The following is an 11,109-nucleotide window of genomic DNA, read 5'->3' as shown; positions in this document are numbered from 1 at the left end:
GAGCTTACCCCACGCCACCTTCACCAAGACCTTAGAATCTCAAATCCATAGTTGAGATCAGGGTTACCATAACTAATATGAGAGGATGGGAACACCTTTCTTGAGAACCCTAAATGTATAGGAAATGACATTTTTTTCAAAGAAAAACGCCAAAAAATTTTTAGGAAACATGTTCGACACCCTATGAGAAATAAGTGTTTTTCTCATGGAATGGAAAACAAGTGTGTTTTTCTGAGAAACAAGTCTTGCATTTGTGGGACACAAGTTTCCCATGTTTGGTTATAATACAATCAAATACACCCTTGGATAGACCATCAGATTTAGGCCAAAGAGCTAACTTAGTCCAGTTTCAGTAGTAGGGCCTTCTCATCTGGATTCAAATCCGATTATTTTTAACTCCACGACTTCAAACTCAATAAACGGCCAAATTAGGAGCATAGTCCAGAGTCCAAACCCGGCCTGGCACTCCCACGAGAGTTACACTTGTTATCAGAAGTAAACCATGAGTAGATAGATTCTTTTAGCAAAATCAGGGTCAGAATCCCAGAACCTCGAACCGACCCGTCATCCACTACCTTTGGCCCAGTTTCAACCAATCTGGATCGAAATGAACCGATCCAGTCCAGATCCATGAGTCCAACCCCAACATCCTTTTCGCCATGTCCCGAAAAGCCAAATGCGGTTGGCAATCTTGTGATTAAACCTCAAACAAGCCCCCAAAAACTAAACGACAAAAACCCGTAAACTGGGCACGAATCCGGCGCTCATGGCGCGACTTTTCTGGCAGCGAGCGCCGTCGAAGCTGCCAAAAGGTACGCACAACACGCCACGTGTTCCGAGCCGGGCAACAGAGACAGAGTGGGCCACACCACCCCCGCGACAGTAACGTGAAACCGCGGGCACGTTGTCTGCTTGTTCCCCACTGCTCACCAACTTAATCCGAGTGGCTCTTTAGTAATTTCAGCCAAAGCCGGGTCCCAATTTGTAAATAATGCAAGACCTTCTAATGGTGCGTGCAGAGGTCAGGGTTCCATTACCATAAATACCGAAACCCCTACCAACGGGAGCTCGGCTTGTCTGGTAGGAGCAGACAGTGCACGTCACCTTGTGCAGGGACGTTGCAGGTTCAAAACTCAACGGTGCAGTTGTATAACTTGTAGGGGTCGGCCTAACCGAAAAATGCCTTTTAAAAAAAAATGACAAACCCCATGCATAAAGGAGAGCAAGGAATAAGACGTTGCTGATCTCTTTCTCAGACGAAGCTAGGGGGCTCAGCTTGTCTGGTAGGAGTAGCTAGTACACCACCTTGTGTTGGGACGTTGCAGTTTCAAAACCCAATGGTGTAGTTGTATAATCAAGGGGTCTGACTAACCCCAGCCGGGATTTTAAAAAAATATGCCAAACCCCTTGTGCATTAAGGAGAGCAAGGGATAAAAAGGACGTTGCAGGTTCAAAACTCAATGTTGTAGTTGTATAACTGGTAAGGGGTCTGCCTAACCCCAGCTGGGCTTTCAAAAAAAATGCCAAACCCCAAGAATTATGGAGCAAGGGATAAAAACTAGAAGAACAAGTCCTTGCTCATCTCTTTCTCAGCAGAAGCTAGGTTACTCCCTATCGGGAAAGTGGGTGCGCCATGAGTTTACACCATCGAAAAGGCAACCGCGAATACGGCAGGCAGATGGCAGACTTAGCTAGCGCAACTAGTTCTCTGATCCCAAAGCTGGTTTTCCGTCAATGAAAAAAAAACAATGCACGGATAACCCCAGATTCAAGTCAGGGAAAACAAGAGAGATGAGGCAAAAAAGTAATAGAAGTGTGTCCAACAACGGTTTCAAGTTTTTTTCCCGGAGGAAAATATGGTCACACAAAGGACCAGTTGATAAACATGAAGGCCAAACAGTGATGGCAGTCTTCATCGTTGAGAACCTTCCAAGCCACGGCCTGCTCGTAAGAAACCGGCCTGCTCATGCTCGATCGGCAGATCCCTGACGGCAAATATGCAAAACCCTGCAAGATTTCAACATCAGAAGCTTGCATTTTTTTTTGCAGAAAAAGAACCATCACAAACGTAGTTTTTGTTTAAACATGCTAAACTGTGAAGTATGAAGCGAGAAGCGGGATACAGTTGTGAAGCAATTATGCAAGCATGAAAAATGAAAATAGATCGATCACATATGAAGCTCAGGCAGATGCAAATAAGAAATGGTATAAACACACAAATTGACAAAAACAATATACAAGCTTGTTATATAAAATCATAATATTCTAAAATGAAAAATGTAGGAAGTGAAGGGAGAACCAGTGGGAAGTGACAAGAGGGAAATGTAAAGCAAAAGAGAATAGATGTGATCATGTGAGGATAGTTTCACGTTTCTGAAATGAGACTCCAGAGAAGCGAGCTTCCCCATGTAGGAAGACTCTTGTGGTGACTACGACAATGCCAACAAAATGATGGTAATGCACATCAACAGGTTTCTAAAACATGACACTCTTAGACCCAGATCAGTAAAACTGCAAATACAATACAGTTGCTAATTGAGAACAGCAATCAATAGTTTCAAGTATTGTTGATAAAATAAATCAGGCGTAGCAGACTTCAGCAAGACCTAAAATAAATCAACAAAGAAAAATCTTCTCCCGCACAAGTAAATATACAAGGACAAATGGTTAAATAATTTGTGGAGGTTATGGTAAAGATGAAACATGCTGCTGCTAATGCTCTTATTCAACAAATAAATAAGACAGTTGAGCATATTGTGAATTGTACCTGTTGCATGATCTTGGGGAACTCAGTGCACAACGCCTTCCTGCCATTTTCGTCAAGTATTTTATCGAGAATTATGTCTTGCAAAGCGACCAATGTCGTTTCCAACATGTCGAGACCACCCTGGTTGGCGAATGTAAAGACTGGGGAAGCCTGCAAAAGAAGCATTGGATTTCAAACCAGACAGACCAGAGGAGAGATTAAATGGTCCATACAACAAATCTTTGCAGACCACTGAAAATCCACAATCAAAGCAAGTTTTTAGTTACATTTGCCTTCAATGAGCAGCACATAATTGCATCAGTGTGATACCACAGCAGTTTTAACATAGATTCACCAGCTTGACCATCACTCCCGAACAGCTCCATTCCAGTATGCAACCTAGAAAATGTACGGCACGATAGTATTACTAACAGTATTAAAAGAAAAATGTCGACTGCAGCAGCAGGAACAAAATGACTAATGGAACGCACACACATGGTTGGTCAGGTACCTATAGCTTCGGGAGATCCATCTTGCAAGTGTGAGAGCCTCAGGAGAACCTGGAGGTGATTTCGAGCCAATGTGTGGACCCAAACGTGAAGGAGCAATTGCCATCGCAACCCTCTGCACAGATGCAACAACACTGCGAACATATTGCCGAGCCATTGCAGCCACATTGTCTCTCAGATGATTCTCATATGTAAACTGAAAGGCTATTGTAAGCACCGATCTCAGGTTATATTCATTTGCAGCCGTGTCACTAGAGGGTCGGGTCACACCCGAGCCCACTTCAAGGGAAGATGCCAAATCAAGTGTCCGATTAGCAGTGGGCATATCCTGAAACGGAGAAAGCACTTGAGGGAGCCATAACTATCTCACAGATGCATGCACACATGAGCAAACAAACATGAAGCCGACAAAACATGCACGATCAAAAGAAATCTACTCAACTGCTTTGGACTCCAATGGAATAACACGAAAACCAGAAGGAAGCAATGGAGCATCATCAGCAAATGACTCATCAATAGGAGCAAACACAAGCTGTGCGCATGCCCCAACTGCATTCTCATCAACTCCACTGCAAAGCTGTAACAAAGAACATGAAATCAATTATTTACAAGAAAAAAAAAATGCACCACCATGCAACGTTCTTTTGATAACAATTGCAACACTCAAGAAAACACCAACCTGTAACAAATACATGTCTCTTTGTAACACACCATCTTCTTGGTGGAAGCCATGACCCTCAAGCCGGATTACTTCCAGTAGCTGGAATTCCAACAAGACAGACGAACAACACAGTTGGTTTAAAACTCCATGTAGACAATAATAAACATGAGCCATAAAATAAGATGCCCTTTCTCAAACCATGAAATTGATTAAAGTAGGTCAAAAATCATTATCAAATCAAACGAAGAAAATTAACTCAAACTAAGCCATCTATACCTCTTCTCGTTCCAGTGTATGAGCAAGAGGTAAAGCAACCTGCCCACCAAGAAAACCTCCAATCCTGGAACCAGGAATAGCATAAGGACTACCCTTGAGAGAGGCAGCAGATAAATCATCAATACCACAATCAGCCCACTCTGAACGGTGTTCTCTGAGAAATCGAACAAGCAATGCTGGGGGCACATTCTACACAACATAAATTAAACCTATAAGAGTACACTAAAAGCAGACCTGTATATCTGAAAAAGAGAAAGGAAGCCACTCTAATAACTTAACAGTGATATTGCAAGTAGAAGATTAAATAAGCCAAAAGGAAAAAATGAATGCTCAAGATAAAGTTAGATAATGCTTTAATTCATATATTAAATGCAGACATAAGGCAGACTAAAATCAAACCTGAAGCAGCATGGATGACTTGGCACAGAGGATACCACCACCAGGTGTACAGAGTGACGTGGAAGAAATAAGGTGACTCCCCAGAAGTTTGCTAGGAGAAGCATTCACAACGATAGTCACATCCTCCACTCCATCATTACTCATTAAAGACCATCCATCATCAGCAAACCCATTCATAGCATCATTGAATCCCCTGCAAAAAATTCATTGTAAATGAGGGAGACAATAAAGCTAAGAAGACACATGAAATCATGTTAAATTAAATAGAATGATTTACCTGCTCAATCTCTGACTGAAGGTCCTAAGAACAGCTGGTTGACGGCCCCCACCAGAAACAATTTCACCACTTGTCTCAAGTGCTACTTGTCTAATGTGACGCAGTGCCTGTTAAAAAGAATCCCAGCACATCAGTGCTCAGTTGCATAAGACACAAAAGGATACAAAAGGAGAAGGATATTGCCCAAAAAGGTGATTACAGCAAGGGTCATTTTCTGAGCAAGGATTTTAGATGATTCATACAGTGGTCGGAGCACCTCAGGAACACTCCATGCCTGCATGAAAAGCAGGAAACATTAATCTCCAGTTTATTTGGAGAAAACTAGACCAACAGTTTCAGATTCAGCAAGATTGACATACATCCAAATCAACATGATCCACAATGTGGATTATCGAACCACCACCCTCACATGGCCGGATTAGATAGCCACTAGGAAGCATTTCAGCTCTAACAAAATTTGGAGTGGTAGGTCCAGCAGGACCACCCGTAGAAGAAGTCAGTGATCTCTCGCATACCTACATAATAATATAGACACAGCACAGCAATATTCATTTGACAGGTTACCCACTGAAATAAATATAATAAATCACAGAATATTTATGAATCAACATACAACAAGGCTTCCATCCTCCAAACCAGTTGTGTATCTCAATGTCCAAAAATCACGTGCAGATGCCAATGTTGTAGGAGCGTACGTCTGATAAGAACAAATTCCATAGTCAGCATATGATTGGCCACACTGTTCACATCAACTATTACAAACACACAGCTATGAAACATGATTGATTGACACTTGAATACAATAATTACACATTTGAGCCCAAAAATTACATTCAAGTAACACAAGAGAAGGTGTTTTTTTGGGAAAAGAAAATATATAATCACCTGCATATATATCAGTTCTATGGTCCCTCCATTTCCCGTTGGGAGAACAGTCAAAACATCAAGGGAACGACAATCACGGAACCACGACAAGCGATCCTTGAGTATTTCAGCAACCTATAAAGGAAGGACAGAGAATGACCAATAATAGAAACAAATGATGAGAACATCAGACAATGCCATTCATATTTAGGAAGGAACAATAGATTACCTTTGAAGGTTCTAAACTCACAAGACCGCAGGCACGTGCTGCCACGCCACTGCAATTGTGGGAAACGGCAACAATGCCAATAGAATCCGGACCAGGCTATCAACACCAAACAGGAGGTTAGATTCAAAAATAAAATCATATAAACGTATGAACAGAAGACAATCACTTATACCTTCATCCCAAGCATCTGGACCCAGTCGACAGCAGTTCCAGTAGCCTTAGAAAGGAACTCTGCCAAGGTCTCCTCTGCAATAGACAGGAGTCTGAAGGAAAAAGAAAAACGTCAAAAACTGAAAATCAAGTATAACATATTAAATACAAAAAAGTAAAAACATATTATAACACAGATTTTTTAATATGAATTCAGACATAATAAAGTGAAACACTTACCCAGCTGGGTTGTTGGCATCCCTTGTAGGATGCTGGGGAGTTGGGTTTTGTTGGTGCTGACCACTAGTAACTACAGACTCGCAGCTTGTGTCTGTAGTGGTCACAGAAGCCTACAAACAACAAACAGAAAAAGATAAGTCACAGCAACAAAAGATGCTAGCGCAAAATAATGCTAGGTTCGACCTCAGTAGAACAGATCATGGAGACAGAATGGAAATATAAAGAAAAACTAGAAAAAGTTGATATTTAACAAAATACAAATCCATAACATAAAATCAAGAACACCTGTCATATTGACACTTAATCAAAACAATGATTACGTTTCACAAACAAAAGAAAGGAAAAAAATTGAATAACAACAATTTCAACCCCAACAAGCAAGATACTAACAAACAAGAAGAAAACGGAAATGGGAAACATCCTTATAAAAAACTCATGATATAGTCTAAGCATGGAGAAGGCACAAAGATAAACTACCAATGAAGGCATTCAGATAACCCACTTAACAAACCAGGCATGGTTTCAACGTACATTTGGAAGTTGCTGCCTCATGTAACCATTTTCATACACCAACTGTGACACTTGCTTCTGCAACCGATCATTTTCCTCCATCAACAGTTTGTTCATGGCGCTAAGCTTTCGGTTCACTGTCTGCAAGCGAGAAGCTTCCTTCCGCTGCTTCTCCCGGCATCTAAAACAGATCAGAATTGTCAGGATAAATTCCTCAGGTGTAAGCCATCTCTAATATATCATAATATGATATTTCCTAATAATTTATACATGGGCTGCAGAGATCATGAAACTAACACGGCAAAAACAGACAACATGATGGTAGAAAAAAAAACAAAATCATCATCAAAATAGTGGGAGGAAGACATTCTGGAAGAAGGGTAGCAACAAGAGCACCAGAAAACAGAAAAAACAAGCTCCATAACAAACCAGAATGGATCACAAAAGCACAAAAAACCAACCAAAAGAGGGAAGCATCTTTGAAAGAAGCATAACAACCAGAGTATCATAAAACTGAAAAAAACAAACCCCAACACTTGAATCTAGAAAACAATAACTATAAACAAGACTGGAAGACTAATAGAAACAACACTTAAGAAAATAAGGAGGAATAAAAAAACCAATCAAGAATAATTCTCAAGTCAACTACAAAATAAGACATCAGGAGAGTGACAGAGACCAACTTATAAAATAACATAGAAAAAGCACAACTAGGAAAATGCTTCCAAACCAACCAATGATTTGTCATCCTAAAGAACAAATAAACAATTGGAATGCAACAAAATTCCTGAACAAACAAATAGATAAGTCGGCTGGTGTAGAAGTGGAAGAAAATCATAATAAATGTGGCGCACTTAGAAAACTGTGCTGGGGACAAGAAACAAATTTTAAAACAGACAAAGAAACCGTAAAAAAAAATGAATGAACCAAAAGATACAAAAAAACAATTAGGGAAACAAGACAATCACAACTAGAATGGCAATAGCTAGCTCAAACCTTTCTGAATAAAATCGTGAAACACGTCTTAAAAAACAAAGGAGAAGAATATGTAGATCAAACAAAGGGTATCGCTATCAAATGAAGCCAGTAAAGATACCGAATCTGCAAAGAAACCTACGCCAAAATGGTTACGTCAAGAAGGCAGCGTTTTGCATGGATTATTCTAACAACACACACAGACCCCAATCATTCTGTCAGAGATTCGTAACACCAAATCTTGATCGACAGACAATAAATAAAAGGAAAAAACGCACGAGAATAACCAAATAGCAAAACATAATCAAACCATTGTTATGATTACCATCTATTAAAACAAACAGATGGTACCGGAATGCCAACGACAAGCATAAATACAGGAAAAAACAGCATGTAGAAAGGATCCGATAAAATGGAAGAAAGAACCCAAAAGAATATACACCATATTTAGTATTGTCCATCATCTGGACTCCAGGTCTCCTAAAAAGCACAGTAGGAAGGAAGACACAACTAAAATTAGAAACACCCACCAATTGAAACACTGAAAGAAAAAAAGAAAAGAAAAGGGCAAAATACACAAATCATATTTCAAGAATATGTTTCCAAAACAGAATGAAACAGAATCAGAGAGAAGAAAAAACGAAAAAATTCCAGTTTTATGCATGCCCTACGTTTTATTTCTTACCATCAGAGATAAAAAGACCCACAATATTTAATAACAGAATAAAAAAACATGATTTCTCAAATACCCGATAACCAAAACGAACAAAAAATCAAAATAGAAAAAAAACGGTCTAAAAATGAGAAAGTTATCATGATGGTATCTCAGAAATCCAAAAGACCAACCTTTAAAAGGGAAAAAACAGAAAAACCAAAACTTGAACATAGAACTCCCCAAAATCAAAATGTTGAGAAACCACCAACATCATGGATTCACAACCCCCCAAATGGGTAAATCAAACACTAAACAAAAACCGCAAAAAATAACAAAAAAATCATATCTTTCAAGTCGTATTTCCTTTAAAGGAATCCCGAACTTGAACATAGAACCGCCCAAAATCAAAATGTTGAGAAACCACCAACATCATGGCTTCACAACACACCAAATGGGTAAATCAAACACTAAACAAAAACCACAAAAATGACAAAAAATCACATCTTTCAAACCGTATTTCCTTTAAAGGAATCCCGAACTTGAACATAGAACCAAAATGTTGAGAAACCACCAACATCAAGGCTTCACAACACCCCAAATGGGTAAATCAAACACTAAACAAAAACCGAAAAAAATGACAAAAAAATCACATCTTTCAAGCCGTATTTCCTTTAAAGGAATCCCGAACTTGACATAGAACCCCCGCAAAATCAAAATGTTGAGAAACCACCAACATCATGGCTTCGCAAGACCCTAAATGGGTAAATCAAACACTAAACAAAAACCACAAAAATGACAAAAAAACACAACTCTCAAACCGCATCTCCTTTAAAAGGAATCGTGAACCTCTCTCTCTCTCTCCAGTACCTCCGGTTCTGGAACCAGACTTTGATCTGCCTGGGCTCGATATTACACAGGATGGGACACTCCCTGATGAGCTGCTGCCTCCTGAGGGAGCTCGGTTTGGGGCACTCCGAGTACACCCTCTCGAGCGCCTCGACCTGCTCCGGCGTGTACCTCACGTACTTTCCCGCGTCCATCTGCTGCTGCTGCTGGTTTTTTCCTTCCTTCTGCGCGCACAGTGCCATCATCACATCCACACACAACCCACTCTACCACAACCAACAAACAAACAAAAATCTTCCTTTCTCCTCCTCCTTCCCCTCAAAGGAAGAGGCAAAACCTCCTTCTCTCTTGGTGGGTGTCCTCCGAACGATTCCGCAGGCGCTCTCTGTCAAGAGAGCCACCTCTCTCCCACATCACAGACACGCCCTAGAAGAGCCCACCTACACTTGGTTCACTGCTCAAACACATCTTCTTCCTCGTGCCTTTTTCCTCGCAGAAGAATGAGAGGGGAAACCCTAGATTGCGAACCAAAGTTTATAGGTGTAGAAGGATTGAAAGGAAAAAAAAGGAGAATTTTTCTACTTTTTCTTGTCTCTTGGATTTGGTCTGTAGAGTAGAGAGAGAGAGAGAGGCTACAGTCGAATGTGTAGTGGAATATATTTAAAAGGAAAAAGGAAAAAGAAAGAAAAAAAGAAAAGAAAATGGATGTTGGGCTAATGACTAAAGTGTCCCTAGATTTGTTGTAAATGACATTGCCACCTGTACACAATACTACCTCGTTTTTAACGTTGCCTTTCTCGGCAGCCAGAAACGCATGATGAAGATAACGGTTTATATATAGAGATATTTTCAAGGTAACGTCATGTTCATATAAAAAACACAGTTTTATCGCGATGTTTATGTTTATATTTACACCGGAATAATATCGTAAAAATATCAGCTATTTTTTGCAATTACTTGATTGTTTTGTTCATTTTTTATATTATTAAAAATACCCCTTGGTTTTCCGTAAATTACACGAATGGGTCTTTATATGGACTTGTGAGAGTGCTTTTAGAAGTAGACGTCAGGAGGATGGGAATGCTTGCGTGAGAACCATAATGCCCCTGTACTTTCTGAAAATTACAGTCATATACTCTGTGAGATCTGGTGACGGCAACGTAGGAGATTGTCAATGACGTCTGTCTCCCTCTTGAAGAAAAAAACGAAACTTTACGCCCTCCATTCTGCCATTATTTACAGGAACACCCTCACGCATTTTAAGGACAAGCTGCAAAACGGGTGTCTTCTTCCTTCGGAAACGTAGTGCACAAATGCTCGTATCTAGTGGAAAATTTACGACTCTGCCAGTCTGCGGGAGATTTGGCGTGCTGCAATACGCCCTCCGTTTAGCAATAAATTACTGTTGTACCATCCTTGATTGCGATGTCAAATGACAAAAACAGCCCGGGACTCTATAAAAAATCAACGGCATGCCCCCCGTGGGTAAGGCAGACAGGACGCTGCTGCGAGTCTGCGACACAGTGGAATGTTTTAAAAGAGAGAGAATCCCGGGGAGAATAATGTCATAAGAGCTGGAAAAGACGGTTATACCCCTTGTTTTTTTTATAGCTTTTATTTTTACATACGCCGAGATTTTCCTGGAAAAATCTAATTTATCGCTAGATTTTGCTGGTCGAGATTTAAAGTGTGATCCTCGGATCGAACTGGATCCAAGATCCAAATGTAAGCATATTTTGACTCTAACCGTGCAAGAGCTTGCTAAATCTCCA

General features: G+C 40.2%; 1 protein-coding gene across 1 annotated transcript; it reads right to left on the bottom strand.

Moving 5' to 3' along the window:
* Positions 1-1,767: 1,767 nt before the first annotated feature.
* On the bottom strand, positions 1,768-9,968 carry LOC149831240 (homeobox-leucine zipper protein HOX32-like). Its single transcript, XM_090013764.1, has 18 exons — positions 9,359-9,968; positions 6,883-7,042; positions 6,352-6,461; positions 6,134-6,224; positions 5,962-6,057; positions 5,754-5,867; positions 5,482-5,565; positions 5,228-5,383; positions 5,068-5,142; positions 4,869-4,975; positions 4,592-4,784; positions 4,193-4,381; positions 3,935-4,015; positions 3,698-3,832; positions 3,258-3,583; positions 3,034-3,145; positions 2,768-2,917; positions 1,768-2,007 (listed from the first exon to the last, which is right to left on the bottom strand). Exons 1-18 carry the CDS (start codon positions 9,580-9,582, stop codon positions 1,861-1,863), a joined length of 2,550 nt encoding a protein of 849 aa, XP_089869890.1. The 5' UTR covers positions 9,583-9,968; the 3' UTR covers positions 1,768-1,860.
* Positions 9,969-11,109: the final 1,141 nt, after the last annotated feature.

Source organism: Nuphar pumila, chromosome 7 (assembly GCF_984573655.1).
Source record: "Nuphar pumila chromosome 7, dmNupPumi1.hap1.1, whole genome shotgun sequence".
Lineage (NCBI taxonomy): Eukaryota > Viridiplantae > Streptophyta > Magnoliopsida > Nymphaeales > Nymphaeaceae > Nuphar > Nuphar pumila.
The sequence above is the reverse complement of the archived record's forward strand: the minus strand, read 5'-3'. Positions and strand labels throughout refer to the sequence as shown.